At 43.7% G+C, this 17,950-nt stretch overlaps 1 protein-coding gene across 3 annotated transcripts in view; it reads right to left on the reverse strand.

The window, feature by feature from the left end:
* The window catches only part of PITPNC1 (phosphatidylinositol transfer protein cytoplasmic 1), a 1,942,040-nt gene that overhangs the window by 987,546 nt on the left and 936,544 nt on the right, over positions 1-17,950 (reverse strand). For all 3 annotated transcript variants that reach the window (XM_069655030.1, XM_069655032.1, XM_069655031.1), the window contains exon 5: positions 5,708-5,807. In XM_069655030.1, coding sequence (XP_069511131.1) covers positions 5,708-5,807 — 100 coding nt within the window. The remainder of the gene's footprint in view (positions 1-5,707; positions 5,808-17,950) is intronic.

Raw genomic sequence — 17,950 nt, forward strand, 5'->3', positions numbered from 1 at the left:
CAGCAGTAACCCAGCCCACAGATCCCCCGCTAGTCTTGCAAGAGGGTGGATATCTGCTTCCCCAGCTTTGCATGGTGCGTTGGGCATGCTGGCGGATAGGTTTCCCGTAGTGGAGGGCTTCCTGCGGCAATGACTGGGAGCAAGAATGGAGGCTAGATGTTGAGCTCACCTTTCCCTGCTTGCTTCCTGTCGGAAGGGGACTGCATTATCCTGATCCCACTGGGGGAGAGGGCTAGTGCTGCGGCTCCGAGTCCCGGGCTGTGCGAGAGAGGATACGTTTAGTAAAAAAGAAACCTACAGTGTCTGTATGTGTGAATCCATGCATGCAACACATTGCATGTTCAGTTATGTGTGTGCTTATGTGCAAATGAATGCAGTGTGTGGGCCCCGGAGCTGATGTTTGAGGGGGAGCAAGGGGGGGTGTTAAAGAAGAGAAGCAGGGGGTGGAGAGGAGGGTGGGCTTCGAGTCAATGTCAAACCATTTGTTTTATGGTTATCCTGACATATTTGGAGCCCTTCTGCAACCAAACGGCTTATTACATAAGCCGCACAGCGTTATTAGGCACATACCCCACAAATGTGTAGCAACACTGGGATAAATTGGCCGAGACAACACGAGGGTGTTCTTACAGTGGCAATGCTGTCATGTACCTTCACAGCCAGCAAAATACTGGTACAAAATATGGGCATTTAACAGGCATCATGAAATGGGTATTACAGTGACAATGCTGGACTGCATTGTTGCAAAGACATTATAAAAATGTGCTGGTAAAAATGTTGCTGGATATTGTTGGCGACGTTGCATCGGTTGGACATGTTCATCAGTTACCCTACAGAGACTGAAAATTGTATGGCTTCGTAGTTCTCAAAATGCGTCCTGCAAAATGCACCATTTAACCCTTTAATTGTTAAAAAAAACCTTATCGGGCGGGAATCAGGAATATTGGTACCACTTCAGTAAAAAAATGTCACCCGCCAGCCCTCCTTTCAAGTGTGGATCACACGCCGCCTTAGCTTCACCGCCACCCACCCCATGTTAGCCCAAATGACTTGTCTAATCCCTTGCCCACTCACCCACGAATTATATCAACACAGTAAAATCCTCATCTGTATTAACTGCAGGTGGCCCAGCGATCATTCATTCCTCAAATAGGGGTTGTACTTTATACTAACTAGAGACCATCTACCTCTAAAATAATTCCTGAATCATCCAGTCAGCCTTCTCGCTAAAGCCCCTAAATAATGATTCACTATGTGACATTTCTCCCTGATGGGGACAGACTGGAGCAAAAAAACAGGCCTTTCACTACGTTAGACACTGCTATCTTTCTTTCCATATTATAGGACATCTGGACTCTGCCAGATCCTACGTCACAAACCCAATCTCCTCCCTTTTCAGCTACCTCACAAACGTTCATCTACCCTCCAGGCTTTGCACACACCACCCAAGCCAATATCTATCACCTCCTCCCGCCCTGCTAATGACTTGTCGCTCTTTCCCTAAAATCTACAATCTTAAGAGACATTCCCACACCCCCCTTCGCTCCCCCACCCATTTTTCGTCCACCACAAATGCCCCTTCTAATCTCCATTTTTTGCCTGCCAGATTAGCATCTAATATTCACAAAAACGACCTATCCTCAGCTCCAATCCAACGGACTGCTCCTCAAATGTTCAAAGACTTATGGCCTCATCACAATTTTGCCAGTATTCCGGCAGTAAATCCGCTGGAATACCAGCAAACGCAATTACCTTTACTATTACCGGCAGATTACAAGTGCCGGTATACAGAGTAAATCCACATTCCATGGAATCCTATAGGACTCCATGGAGGGATGTTGCCGCTATTGCCAGCTGTGCTGGTAATACAGGCAGTTTTCTGCCGGTAGGGGTCAGATTTACCCAGTGGTCGAAGTGTACGAAAAGAAGTAGTGGAACTACGTTCCCTGCTGGCCTGCACCCACTCCACACAAACCCCTTCACCACGCTCAATACAAACCCCCACACACATGCGCCAGATCTTTAAGGGAACGTTCAGTGCAGTGCATTTAAGTGCACGTTTCAACTTCATCTAACACTTATTTTAAAACGAAACCGTTCCGGAACGGTTTCTTTTTAAAATAAAAGCATAGACGCGGTAAAACCTAATTAAAAAAAGTAGAGGAGCACCTCTCCCAACCGCTTCCGCTTACTTCGACCACTGGATTTACCCCTAGTTTTTAGATAGAGGTAAATCCTTAACCCTACCAGGGTTGGCAGGTCTGGTAAAAGTGCTGGTAAACATTAGTAATGCCACTTTTAGCATGTAGCGGCCAACTCGTAATGAGGCCCTATTAGTCCCAGTCACTTGGCCTCTCTGAGCTCTTTACCCTCTCTCTCCTGGACTCTTCCCTGCCTCCATCAAATCTTTTTAAGAAGCCTTCTGCCAACCCAAACATCCCAGTGAACTATCACTGCTTGTTTTCCTCCTATCACATTATTTAACGGCTACTGAATGGGCGGTCTCTTAACTGGATCACTAAGCACCTTGAGGATAAATGCTTTGGAGATACACTTCAATCTGGCCCTCATGATAAACTGCATTCAGGCGGGCTTCCAACTTTCTCTCTGATGCTCACCAGTCCAAAATCTTTTCAATACTCATCTTTTTGGACTTCTCTGCAACTTTTGACATGGTTGACTACTCTTCTTTTTCCCATTCGACAGGACTTTTGGGTTTCAGAATTGCGCCCTAGACTGGATTGCCTCCTTCCAGGAAGATTGCTCCTTCAAAACCTCCTCTCCTGGAACTCCCAACCCTCTGGATCCTAACTCACTCTTGGCCGATGTCCCCAAAGGACCTGTCCATGAACCTCTGCTCTTCACCCTCTATAGCTCTACGTATAATTATGTTGTCATTTGGCTTTTAATATCACCTGTTTGCAGACAGCACTGAAAGATATGTTCCTTTCCCTTCTTCAACCGAGCCATCTCGGAAGCCTTTACTAATCTGTCACTAGATGGCTCTCTTCTGCCGCATGCTGACCTCTTTGAAAATGGAAGTCCTCTTTCTCCTGGCTTCCAATGCCTTCCCTATAGTCCCCTATCATATCACATGCTCTTCTGACCTTCCTGCCCCTTTCACCCAAGGCTTACAACCTTGAGATCCTCTTTTATAGTGAACCCCAACTGCAAAATATCATCACTACCACAGACTAGGAATGCTCTATTAACCTTCTCAACATTAAAAAGTTCACCCATTTCTTACTCACCACTACAACTCCAATCTCCCGCCTCATGCTCAGCAAACTCAACCACTGCTATGTACTCCTTCCTACATCTAGACAAAGTGCTCAACTTCCCTAGCCACACTCCCTACAACTTACCAGATCCTCACCCACGTCTAGCTAACAACGCCCTGTTTGATGGCTATCCAAACACGCCGCTTCCTTTTCAAGTTCCTTCTAGTCTACAAAGCTATCAACTGTCTAGTTTCCAGGTGCCCGGATGACTATCTACTCACCATTGTATTTACTTAGGAGTTGTGCTTTTGGACTGTGCGCTAAATGTTATTCTTAATTTATGAAAAGATCACATACACATTTGCTTACATTTGGTTGAGTTTTGATTTATTCTGTGTCTAACAGTGGTTTACTTTGTCCATATTGTATTGGTTCAACATACAATTGGAAAGACTAATAGTCTCGTTACATCCTGGGTACAGATGGTCAGGTGCTGTGAAGAAGAAGACAATCATATCTTCTCATTCCTGCAAGAAGCACAAGGTAATTTACCCCAGAAGACCATCTGTACCCATTAAGAAAAATTCAGAAACACCACGCCATCTTTCGATTTCTAAAGAAACCTAAAACTAGGGACTCTCTCCTGATGAACCATGGCAACACCTGTGAGGAAACACGTGTTGAGAGATGTATACTGAAGTTTTGTGCATAGAGAGATGCATATTGATGTTTTGTGAAAAAAGGATGTACCAAGAATAAATCTGAATAAGTTGTATGATGAAAAATACAAAATTAAGAACTGTATGACAAACAATATGGACAAAAGACATTTCCAATTGTATGATGAACCAATACAATATGGACAAAGTAAACAACTGTTAGACACAGAATAAATCAAAACTGAACCAAATATGAGCAAATGTGTATGTGATCTTTTCATAAATTAAGAGTAACCGTTAGCGTACAGTCCAAAAGCACAACTCCTAAGTAAATACAAGTATCAATTATTGTTACGGTTGCAATACAAGTGCTAGACGTGCTGATAACAGTGGAACCATATTATGTGGCCTCGCCCAAGAGAGGTAACACGCCGATTGTGAATGGAAAATAGGTATACCAAATATCTACTCCTTCAGCTCCTTTTCTGCACTCAACCACACAGTCACACACCCTTTTCGACGCATCCTCTTGCTTCCACCCTTCCTTCCTACTCAACACAGTCCAATGGAACCCACTGCCCACCACAATCAAAGCCAGCCCAACTTTGGATCTTTCCAAAGCTCGGCTCAAACTCCAACTGCTGGCCAATGAGGGAGCACCGCCATCCCCCTACCCATTGTTCTACTTGTGTGCTGCATAACATTTTTTGTATATTTGTACAGCACACGTCATTAGTTTACAGTTACCTTTGTAGGTCCCCTATATTTAGTTTTAACCCTAGTCTATCTGCCACTTAGTTCACACTCTCAGACTGGGTCACTACATCTTCTCTTCCTGGGAATCTGTTGTATCGTTATGTGTTCTTACATTCTGTTATGATATATTTGTATTCAGTGTCCTGCATCCATCCATCTCAGAAAGAATGTTTAGAATTGAAATAAGGGTTCCTACGTGAAGGTGGAATGCGGAGGCAAAGAGACTAACGGGTGGGCTGATGACGGCGGATGGAGTGCAGGGTGCCGGGTCCTTGCATTGAATAAAGTTGTATCCTCACCTGGACCTGGAAAAGCTAAATTTTTAAGTTCAAGGTGTTCGCGGTACAAGGATTAGGAACATGCCAGTTTGGGCTAAGGACTATGTTATGGACAAGTAGTATTCACATAATAGAATTTCGTTTTTGGCTTGACATCAATGATAGTGAAATGGAATCTCTTTTAGTTCTGCTTTTGACATCAATCACATAATTGATTTGGTTAATATTGTTGTTCAGCCTATTTACTATTTTTTTAAATTGCCGTGTATATAATATGCTTTAGTAACATGTTTATTTTGGTTTCCTCCGTTTTGTTTTTTTTTCTTTTTATGTTTTGTTTTGTTTTTAAAGGAGGGGGATAGTGTTGTATTGTTATGTGTTCTTACATTCTGTTATGACATATTTGTATTGAGCGTCCTGCATCCATCTGCGTCAGAAAGAATTTAAATAAGGGTTCCTACGTGAAGGTGGAATGCAGAGGCTAAGAGAGAAACGGGTGGGCTGATGGCGGTGGATGGAGTGCAGGACGCCGGGTCCTTGCATTGAATAAAGTTGTATCCTCACCTGGACCTGGAAAAGCTCAATTTCTATTGGATACATCAGAATCGATCTGTAAATGTGCTACTGAACGTCATTTATGATCAAATTGACATCTCTGTTCTTTAAATAGACACAACAAAAGTACATCCAGATTAAAATACCACAGCTCTTTGGGGAGCAGCCACAAGCAGTCCTTATATGACTATTTACAGCAAAGCTATAGATGACTAGAAGAATGCTTAAAAAAACCTGCTGTGTTCTTACCTGTAATTGTGTATGGGTAATAATTCCATGCCTTCTCCGTCACATAGAATATTTTTGGAACAACCGCTCTAGCCCAGCTAGGTAGTTTACTGCAACAAAAGAAAACAGTCATTGCCATGCATGTTATTGGATTAGAGTCTTGCATTACTCACAAATTAACATTAAGCCTATTTCTATTTTCTCACGCATGTCTTCCCACAGACCGAGGGCTGACGTCGTTGCTCTACCAAAGAGACTTTTTTTATTACTACTGGGAACCAGCCACCTCCATCTCATCTAAAGAGGACCCTGGCTGACTCACTCATTTATGCACTCACATTCTAGCACCTGAATAACTGACTTATTCATTCTTTTTTACATTTTTATTTTTATTGCATGCCTTTGGTTACATCTGTACCTTTTACAATGGTTAAAAAAACAGTTCCCCACCTCACATTTTGAGTACTAACATTATTAAAAACATGATTTCACAATGGTGTCATTAAACTAGCATTTCATGATACTACATAACTAATTAAACATGTCATAAAAGACCCTATATTCAAAATTCATCCACATGAGCCTAATTGAATAGATATGTTCCCCCGCCCACCACCCTTATCCATAAACTCTATACACAATTGATTTAGGACGCTCCAGATTTTAGATTTAAAACTTTTGTATTCAATGTTCAATTTACTGACCACTGGTTGCCATGCATGGTAGGCTGCTGCCGTGATAACTAAAGACACTGCACCATAAATTGCACTCCAGAATTGATCCAAGCCCCTGTGTTTTCCCAGACAGCGAATGTGGACAGTCGCAATGATAGTATAAACCTTGTTCATGCCGGTGAATGGAACTTTATCAAGTAAGACCTAAGGAAGCCTAGTGAGAAACCCTGTTGCGAGAAAGACAAACTTGCAAAGTTTGGCCAGGTAGTCCGGGGCCTCGCGAGCATTTTAGTGGTTTGTTTTCTGTTCTATTTTCACCAAGTTAAAATCTAGCCATGACGCTTGGCCTCTTATGTACACTGATCTCAACTAGATGGAACTTCACTGTAGCCTCTAGGGTCCTAAATCATATACTCTTGGAAAATCTATTGGAGAGGAGAGAGGCTCGATTCAACAAAGTGTCACCACCATGATCATAAAGCATTTTAGCCCACTATGTACAGGCTGCGATCTTCCAGAGTGAAAGCAAGGATGGGACTCAAAATTCCAGCCTCATGGCCTCAACAGGGACACTACCTGGAAGGGCCAGCAATGAACAGGGGAGTCCCACTTCCAGCTTGGAGAGCCAAGCAACTGATCCCTGCAGAACACTTCCAATGTATAAACTATGCTTGGGATGACTGAACCTTTATAAGCGTTGATTTTTGCTTCTGCTGATCGTCCCCCATAGCTGTCAATAGTTCTTTTAATTGAGAGCCACTTATGCCAGGCCCTGTGCGATATGCTCTCTGCCATCTCTGAATATGACGGAGAAGCCCTTATGGTGACCCCCAAGTATTTGTATTCATGGACCTGTTCTAACTTGGTGCCCCCTATTTTCCAAACATATGTCGGGACGCCATAGGCCCCCTTCCCACAGGCCATTATTTTGGTCTTTGATGCATTGGGCCTGAGACCATGAACTCTGGAAAATGCAAATGTGGGATATTTTGACCTATTTCAATGTGCCTCACTGCATCACTTTACAAATGGTGAAAGAAACAGCCCAAAATGGATGCGCTGACTCCTGTGCGCGCCAAAATCTGCAAAACTGCGTTTGGGTCACAACCAAGAAAAGGCTGCACACTCTGCCACACACAGTCAAGGGCGGGGTGGGGTGAAAACAGAGTTATCACTGCAGGTGCATGCCAGTGGGCTCTGTTAAATTCAACATGGAGCAAAGCAGCAGAATTGTGCTGAAAACCGAATATGCCTTTTAAAATGTTAGCTTGCAACCTTCAAAAGTGCTGTTTTTGGCGCTAGATCCATTTATTTACATTGAATCATTGAGATTAAAAGGGTTCTGAAATGCCAGGATCATTTAGTGTGGCTCAGAGGAACCGGCCCTCATTGACTGACAGCTTTTCGAAATGTATCTAAGGAAAAAGCAGTCCAGGAATATTTGATTTCAGTTCCATGGGAAAAACACGGCTAAAATTGTAACATGTAACAGAATCAGCTGTGCAGACAGAAACTTTAAACAACGGCAGGATACATGTATCCAGATTGCAAACCATCCGAGCACTGAAGGGAAGAAATAATGCTGAATCAAATGTATATGTGCTGGATAGGAAAATCGGTTTTTAAAAGAACTCAGTTTAATGTGTTCTTCCATGAAGAAAGTGCAAAATCGCCTGTGTTGAAAGCATGTTGTTGTTGAAAGGTCTAATTCTTTACGAAATGTCAAAGGATTGCTAATGTAAGAATCCACCTATAAACTGTGTTCATTTTATATGTTTTATTGAAAGATTTAGGTGAACTTAAAGTAACCCAGTTTGGAGTTAATTACCTATTTTAAAAAACAATTCTGCCTTGACAGTCCTCCGCCTGGGAAAGGTTGACACTTCACTGCTGGCAGGAAGGCCTAATTGCTGCTGGGAGGCCACGCATACTTATAACAAAGGACCTCATTAGACATTCGTCTTTGCCCCAGGCAAAGACAATAGAAGGCTTGGACACTCATCCTTCTAAAGGAGGGGCAGGATGCCGGCAGAGACTTCTCAGTGAACTTCAAAGGACTGGCCATTTGCTCATACTTGGGAAGTAAGAAAAGAAACGGACCTGTGATTCTGGATTTAAATTGCTTATTTTGTCACAGAACCTCGTGACATTTAACTTGGCAGCAAGAATAAGTAAAGGAATGAAAAGTACATACATTGAAATCTGAATTTATGATAGACATGTGAAGACTTGGTAGGCTTTCTTTCTGTGTAAGGAACTGAAGTTATGCAAAAAGACGAATTGTGCAGAGACTATTAATACTGCAAATCTAATATTGTGTACCCATGTCAGAGGGCTGATTGCACATATATGTACCAAATAAGGAATTGTTAAGCCAAACCTTTATGATTAAAATTGACAAAAGTTTACAGAAAGACAAAGCCAGGTCCCACCGACTTGGGAGTTGGATGTAAATGTAACCCACAAAATATCAGATTTTATTAGAGGGCATAATTATATAAATATGTATTTGTGGGAAAGTTACATTTTGGTCCAAATAACTGTGGGAGGTTCCCAAGTCACATTATAAAAATATGACAACCCTTTCTGTCATCCAACCAGCGAAAAGCAAGGCGGGAACTGTGCCTTTGACCAATCATAGCCTTGTTGATGGGGGTTGTAAGTCTGCCCCTACCATAAACTTAGTGATGTCATTTGGCAGGATAAATAAGGGAACCTCTTTTTCAGCAAGGCCCAAATCTTGAACCCATCCAAAACTTAAGGGAAACAATTTTGATCCAGTCTGGCTTGCTACCATTAAGGCTTGCCTGCTGAACTCGCCATCCCACTGATCTACAGTGTCCAGCAACCAGAAGGGCCAATCCAATCCAACCCAGTCTGAGGTGCCCGTCCAGGTGACCAGAACCGCCCAGCTGACCTATCCCGCCAGAAGTGCCCTGCTGTCTGTAGACCTGATCCGGATGACCAGAACCCTGACGGTCCAAATCTTAAATTCAAGTGGACAGTAGGTATTAATAGGAATTATAGTGAACCATAGCATACATTGCCTTGTCCTATCCCAATCTCTAACCTATCCCATCTTTTACTTAAGAACCTATAATATTGTCAGAATCATTCTTGCAACTCTGTCTGTGATTCTTTGTGTTAGCACCGATTTTTTCTCATTGTGTTTTTCTTGAACATAAATCATTAGTGATTTGGAGTAACTAAAGTAATTCTCAGAAAGAAAACAGGGTATCCACCACATGAAGGGTTACAAGCGGCCGTGCGTAACTGTGGAGATTCACGGGTGGCATTCTCTTTTTCTTAAACACAATAATGTCCAACCTGCTGAACAGATTTCTTTAAAAATACTAGAGAGAAATAATTATTTAAATATGGAGTATACCAATACTCAAAAAATAATTGGATTGGCTAAATCAAACTTTAGAAGCAATCTTTTAAGAAAACCAAAATTTATTTTAGTGTTACAAAAAAGGGAGAGGGTCTGTGTTTAGACCAAAATATACATAAAAATAGAAAAAAATGCATATGTAATCAAAGAAAACATTGTGACATTTATAGAGCAACAAAGCATGTATGTGAAAAGAACATACAGTAAACAGCTAAATAGATCAGTTGATAATAAAAAGCTTATGACAGTATCACCATCATACTGGAATGCAAGTCTTTGTTGAGAAAACTTCAATTCGTGAAAAATAGTATGCGTCTCCAATATAGTTGTGGTAAATGCTCAATTAATGACTTTATACAGGTCTGCCAACGTGTAGGTGTCTTGGCATAATTTTTCGACACGCAAACTAACGTGTAGGAGATTTTTTCTCATTTTGTTTTTCTTGAACATAAGTCATTAGTGATTTGGAGTAACTAAAGTACTTCCCAGAAAGAAAATGGGGTATCCACCACGTGAAGGGTTACAAGCGGCCTTGCGTAACTGTGGAGATTCACGGGTGGCATTCTCTTTTTCTTAGCCATTAACCTAGTTTAAGTAAAATCAACCTGTCATTTTAAAACCGATTTTCTGCTTTTCTCCGTTCTATTTTTCTAAAATCGCCTCTCATTCAAACTTGTATAATTTCCTCAAATGTATAGCTCGAGACTTCTTTTCAACTCTGACTTTAACCTACGATCTTTAGATACATCCATACCTAAAGACCGCATCCAAAAACAGTGTATTTGACCAATTTTTCTTAAAAATTGCATATGGAAATTTAGGCGGGAATTTGCAATTTTGCAAAAGTTATACACGTGTAAATTCCAATTCAAAGTATTTCCAAACTTCCATTCCGATTCAAAGTGTGTACTGTTGCTCATATTATAGCTTATGTTTGTTAGGATCTTTTCAGTGTTGCTTCCATAGGAATTTATATCAATTTAAGGATTTTTGCACACTTTTCAATGTTTCACACAGCCATTTTCGAATGTCATTTTAAAAGTGTCAAATTTCCAAAATGTTTTTCTCTCTCGTTTGGGGAGGGAAGATTGAATTCAAACCCTGTACACTATTCTATATTCCTGAATACATGCTGCTTACTTACATCTGTGCAGAATTGCTTCTTTGTGAGTTGAGAAATTTGCAGGGGGAAATCTTAACCTAAGCGCTATCTGTTCAAACAAGCCAAAATTGTTCTTTTCCCTGTGTTTTATATTCTGTGTTGCTATAAGTGAATTCAACTGCCTTACCTACTTTCTGATTTGTATTGTCACCACATTGGTGATTGCTGCCCCATATATTAAAACATGTGTTTGATTTGAATTTTAAATAAATATTACCTTTACCAACCAGCCTGATTCCTGGTCCATTGTGACCTGGGGGTATTTTGAAAAGGGGTAAGATATGAGTGGTGTATCACTCAGAATAGTGAACCTATAGACACAATAAATAAGTTTTTCATGTGTGCATTGCATGTTAGGCTGAGACCCGGGCGTATTGCCTGATTGAAATCCTTAACACAAATCGTGTGTCAAGCAAGCGTGCAGGCCTACTGGTGTGTCTAAAATCACAGTGCCATCTTCATATGTTAAGCAGGCCGTGGTTATTAACTAGCTTCAATGCCAGCAGCAACTCGGATATATAAAGGTTGAAAAGCAGGGGTGGGGCTTGTGGTAACACAGGGATCCAAAAGCTCCCCCTCTTGGGACAGTCTAACTCTGACCTGTGTGTTGCTGTAGAGCTCCTTGATGAAATATAGGAGTGACAAATCTACGCCCCAGCGCACCAGCTTTTCCCAGAGTTTTTTCCTAATAACGCTGTTGCACGCAGCCGAGTAATCAATAAAACATATATATATATATATATATAGCGTTGTTCCCACAAAGCATTGGGAGTCACAGATCAATTTCAGCAGAGTCCACATTGAATGCGTGGTCCTGCATCCCCTCCTAAAGCCCATTTGCTGAAAATGCAGCAGTCCTCTTTCGTTGACCCATCTGGGGAGCAGCTCCAAGAGTAAATTTGTAAATATCTTGGAGCTGCAATCCAGCATTGCCAGGAGTCTAATTTGCTGGCTGGGTGCACGGTCCCTTCTTGTGAACAGGGATTTAATAGATTGTTTCCAAGAATGGGGGACTAACCCCGATTCACAGATCCAGAGAAACAATTAGTAAAGAAGGGATGCCCACCATGGTGGATCGTCCTTAAGGACTAAATTACAAAGATCACCAGGACCCAAGGCACTGGAGGCATTCGACTGCATGATGTTAGCAGCCAGAGCGGCCTCCTGAATGTAGACATAAAACTGAGAATTACACTTCGACTTTTGTACTTCTAGCACACTGTGTTCCTCCGCTCCACCAAACAGGATCTCAATATACTGTCCCCACTGCACTTCTGATTTAACAGAAACCTCCCTGCTCCCCTCTCCCGCCCCATAACTAAGTATAAGGTGCCACATTTTTTGAAATCATGGGTCTTAATTAAGCGGTCGATAAACTTGCAACCTGCACTGTTGATAGAAGATCTATCCCCCTTCAGCCAGGACCTGTACTTCGACCAGGCTGACAAAAGGTACTGATATTTCTCCCTTCCTGATAAAAGTATGGTTGCGCTTGATTTTCCTCAACTCAGCATTAAACTTTTTTTTCTTTTTCGCGATGCCATAATCGAAGGTTACCCTGGACTTGGTGAACTGGTTGCTCTTTAATGAACACCTTCGTTCCCTTGGAACAAAAAGGTCCTGTAACTTCCCGAGATCTCCATTACATTTTCTCAGGATTTCCCCCTGGTCGAGCCCACAGTGACCCAGTAGCATGTTGAATTTTCCAATATTACCCACTGACCACCATAGCCTGTTCCCTTGGGGATTCACCTTAGGGGTTACAAAAATATTTGAACCGTGGGTATTACTTTCAGGGCCATGCTAGTCATTGTTAACATTGAGTGGTCACTGGCTACTGAGTCCCCACACCGAAGCTCCGGCTTAAGTCTGGCAATTAGTGGATTTATGAAGATAAAATCGATGTAAGTGCTAGACTGGCCATTAGGCCAGGTGTACTTGATTTTTCCCCCCTTTGTCCTCCATGGACGCGAACTCCAACTCCTCCAGGTTGTCCTTCCATGCCATTGACCTATCCCCTTGACCATCTCGCCTTATGTTGAGGTTTCATCCTACAATCACCATTAAAGTACCCAGTCAGTACAATCGATCCCTTGGGAGAGTGCTTGAGCCAAGATCTACAGGATTTAACAGCCACTGCTATTAATTCAACCGTCAGGTCACCGCCATGGGGATCATATAGGGTGACGACCAAAGTGGATTCCTGGCCAGGCCAGAAGTTATTAATACAAGCACCCAGAAAGTTTCCATGTGCCCTACACACTAAATATTCAGTTGTGGGTGACCCGGGAACCAATCCACAAACCACCTGAAGGACGACAAGTGACCGGAGGCAAAGGCAATTAAATAGTTTCACTGCTCTATTGCACCCCGAAAGAAAGGCGGGAGGAGCAGAAAATGCCTTTTAGAAGAGGAGTGTGAGTAAGAGAAAGTAGTTTTTTTCTCTCCCAATAGACCCTCTTTTTAAGGCTACACTGTCTTTCCTGGACTACCTTTCTCCAACACGGCTACTTTCATTTTTTCACTATATAGCTTCTTTTTTTCATAGCCAACTAGCCAATATGCCTAGGCCAAGTAAATGGACTGGGGCGGGCGGGAGAGACTCAGTTAAAGAAACATGTTTCATGGCCTTCATAAAACAGAAGTAGAGAAAACATGGCTGTACTGTGGCAGGAAAATCAAACACCTTGACACAAACAATGTTGTTCCACTCTGCACTCAAACTTCAATGGAGCGGGGTACTGATTAAGAAATCTATGATCAATGCAGCGCATTCAGGGAGTAGACTCTTAAACCCCCTCTTTGGGGCCTTAAATATCCTGGGCTAGCAGCTGAAGGCCTGTCTATTTCGTCTGCAAGGTTATAAAACACCTATCACCTGACACCAAACGTCATGCTCATAACGCGGATATCCCTCTATGTCTCTCCCCTCAAATCCTAGACAGGATTCAAAGAACCAATCTGATGAGGGCACCAATCTATAAAACTCAGCGTACTCTGGTGATATGAAAGAGAAGTACCCCTGTCTCGGTGAATAAGGCCCTGTTTTAGAGTGGCATCTTATCTAGTGAAAACTGCAGATGTCATGCTGAACTCCACCCGGCCTCATCTCTATATAGGAAAGCATCCTTCAATTTGCCTAGGGGACATGCCACTGCTTGCCTTCATTCTTAAAGGCAGTCTGGCACATCAGGAGGGACAGATTTCCCAAGATGCTGAGGTCTCTTGTCTGACAATCCAGAAGGGCAGAGGCAGAGCCACTCGCATGTGGTCCATTAAGGAAACGTCCAAAAAGACTATTTAAAATCCCAAATGGGAGATTTGGCCGAATTTCGGTAGTTCGAATATTGTGAAAGGCTGAAAGTTTCGACTAAATCCTCCATTCGGTGGCAAGGGCTGCGGGGGTGTCCCCCCCCAGCCGTTCCCGTAAAAAATAGAAAAATGAAAGGACCCTGTGGCGCTGGTTCCCGGTCACGGAAGTGAAAGGGAACAGGCTTCGCAGGGACACAGCGAGACGACAGCACACAGCGAAGTGTGCCGCCACAAGGTAAGTGCAAGGTAAGTAGGGGGGTGCGGGCAAGGGCAATGTCTGAAATGTTCAGGGGAGAGTAGACCAAAAGTTATTTAGAGAACAATAATTGTCGGTCTTTTCTTCCTCGAACATTTCAGCCACTGCATTCCAACCCAAATCCGTGCATTAATACTCAAGTTATACTTCTTAGCTTCCACCCTAAATAAATACAAAAAACTTGAGTCAACTCTGTATTTCCCCCTTCAACCTTTTCTCAGGGCCCAATGAATCCCCTCTATCCAGCTTGCTTCTTCCCAATCTGAAACACGTGACAAAGGTAGCTTTGGGAAGACCCTATGGGTGAAAAAGGAAGCCACAGGCTACATGATGCAATCCCTCGAGCTCCGCAGAATACCCTCTGCTGCCCCACTGTTTGCAAAGAGTCACCACGTCAAAGACATCTCTATAATTGCCCTCCCCACCCCAGCTAGTACATCTCAGGAAAAGGGGAGAAAATCTCCCAATGGGAACGGTGCATCAGCTATTGGGAACGGTGTTAGGGCAATGACATGCAGGGACAAATCAACCTCAAGAAGGGTTTGCCATCAATATAGTACTCACAGGAACTGAAGAACTCGAACGGAACCCAAAGAGAAATGTGCACCAGCAGGTAAGGAACAGCAACAACGCACATGCATTCCACAGGAATATACTAAGAGCAATAAGCGTACTGCCTTACCAACCGGAATGTGGGCTACCGAGGCTGCTATGAAGTCTGTACTTGAGCCCAACAAGGCAAACAGCCTATTTTAGCCCTCGCAGCTTTGACGTGTGTCAAACAGGGTTATTAGAACAATGACAAAACCTGAACAGAGTGGAACACAGGGATAAAAACATAAGGAGGAGGTTGATCCCATTAGACCCCACCAATCGGGCAGCCCCGGGGCAAAGGGTTAATTAATCCCACTAATCCCAACACTCATTTAAACAATTGAAGCCCAAGCCAAGATATAAAAGGATGGCATTTCTGAGCGTTGGTGTTATAGCACTGTGTGTAGCAGGAGAGTTGTAGAACAGGGCATGGCTAAGCCCAATAAAGCCACACCGCAAGAGGGTTACAACTTGTAGGAGAGGCCAGAGCAAGACGTCTGCTGGGGGAGCCGGCAAAACAGCCGAAATAAGCCTCATTCTGAAGAGAAGGTTCAAGCGAGTAGGCTGCTGTGGGGTTGTGGTGGGGGGCTCTAGCTCAGATAATGGTGGCACCAGGTAACATTTGTTTGCAACCTTGAGAGGATAAGCAGAGCCTGTGCTGGGCTTGAGCCCATGAGTGCAACCCTTGGCTAGAGGCTTATATTTACTGTAATGTTTGTGACAAATGCAGGGAATGTGTCCCCTCTGCCCAAGGGGGAGCCACCCTCTTTGGGTCTAGTGAGGCGAGTCTGTTATGCTAAGCACCCCCTAGGGGACAGGACAAGCAAGAACCCACTGGGGATAATTCCAAGGAACCCCACGTAAGAATTGTACTCCACTTCCCGTTACTTCAGAGTCTTAAGTGTTTGTTGGTTGTATGAGGATTGAACAGGGCAGTAATGTATAGGGCCCTTTAAAGGTGGATGGCTTGGTTTTCAACGTGAATTTATTGTCACACTTTCACAAAGAGTGGAACCAATGGATTAATCAATTTTGTTCCAGGGGGGAATGTAAAGGTGCCCTGACTCAAACACAGGAGGTGAGAAACAGACATAGCAGGAAACCCTAGCCTGTGGAGCAGCATAGAATGACAGTCCCTCCCTCACAGGAGGAGCCTGGAGGACGACCCACAGAGTCAATGTGGTGGGCGGAGAGCCAGGAAAGCCTAGAGAACGCTGACAAGGAGTGTGGAGCCACTGAGGAAGAAGGTAGCAGAGTCACGCCTGAAGCAGCGTCCCAGTGTCCTGTCTATACAATGCCAAAGACGGTCAGTCTAGGATGGGAGGAACTAGCACGAGAGACCCTACCGTGCAGACAAGGTCAAGAGCATGGCTCTGGCCAGTGAGACTATGCGGGTCCTTACGAGATAGGAGGTAAACATGTCGCCATTAGCGGCATGGCTACCCCCTTACCGGGTACCGGGTCCGGGTTCCTTGAATGAGGAATTACCAGGCCATTCAGACCTTTGAGGGCCTGGTAAGTCTTCATTCAAGGAACCCATCCCCATTCCCATTTGAGCCCCCATAGGGCTCAACGGGAATGGGGAGGGTGCTAACAACGGGCCCATTGTTAGCACCCTGGTCTGCTTACGGGACCCGCTAAGGACGCCTGGTTTTACCAGGCGTCCTTAGCGGGTCCCGCGAGCATAACTCGTAATGTGGCAGTAAGGGGATGACGGCTCTGGCACCTTTACCAGCGCCGATAACCCCTTACCGCCAGGGTCGGAATGACACTCTATGTCTCCCCTGATGAGTAATTCTGATGGAAAGCCAGTAGGTGGCCTCATACTAGGAGAGGGTGGGGGCAGTGACGCCACAACAGAGCCCACGCCAGGCTGAGACTCTGCATACCCCACGAGGAGGTGAGAAACCAAAGCAACAAAGCAGGGATAAGAAAGCCAATAGACCATGCTGAGCTGGGAATATAAAAACTCCACAAAGTCCACGAGGGGGAGAGAAAACTGAGCAGTGAAGCATGGTTGGGAAAGCCCAAAGCCCACGCCGGGCTGAGAATACAAGTACCCACAAGAGACACAAGAGGGTGAAGAATATGACAACCAAAGCAGACCCAGAGCCCACAAAGAGCTAAGAATCTAAATACCCCACAAGGGGTTGAGAGAATCGTCCTACAAACTAGGCTAGGTCAAGACATCACAATGTGCGCAAGGGGATAAGAAGTGCTACAACTCAAGCACAGGTGAGCAAGGGAAAACCGTAAACATTACTTCAAGCAGGCGTGAGAGCCATTTTCAGTATTGTGAATACCACTCCAGGTCAGAAGAACCTATTGCTCCAACGATAGAGACGGGAGAGATCTGGAACTGTTTGAACTACCCGATGAGGCCTTTGGCGAGGAGAAAAACTGAGGCACATCTTTTTTGTTTGAACTACAATCATAGGTGTAGTACCGGAAAAGACATTGAGAACTCTTTGGAGGGGGTGAAAAAAGCCAGCCACCACTAATCCACATAAAGCGAAGTAATCTTGTCCCAAGCTAAATCTTATGTTATGCTTATCGTTCATAGTGGTAGGGTAGCGTAGGTTTGGACCGAGGACAGAGTTTCTTTGTAAGACGTCCTGACGAGCAACCGTTTATTATTTTATAATATAGGAAACTCGTGGTACAAGCAGGGCTTAGAGGAGGCGTTCTTTCTTTTATTTAAAGTTTCCTGTGCATACATGTCCTCTTTTCCATCTCCTATGTCTGACTTACAACACTTAAAATGGTAAAAACCTGGAAACGGGACACATCTGGTCTAGGAGACCATTAAAAGAAGTGGGAAAAGTAAGTTCTTGCCCTAGTAAAGAGCATTAGTAAACCCT

This window comes from Ambystoma mexicanum, chromosome 3q (assembly GCF_040938575.1).
Source record: "Ambystoma mexicanum isolate Mex_15411 chromosome 3q, UKY_AmexF1_1, whole genome shotgun sequence".
Taxonomy (NCBI): Eukaryota; Metazoa; Chordata; class Amphibia; order Caudata; family Ambystomatidae; genus Ambystoma; species Ambystoma mexicanum.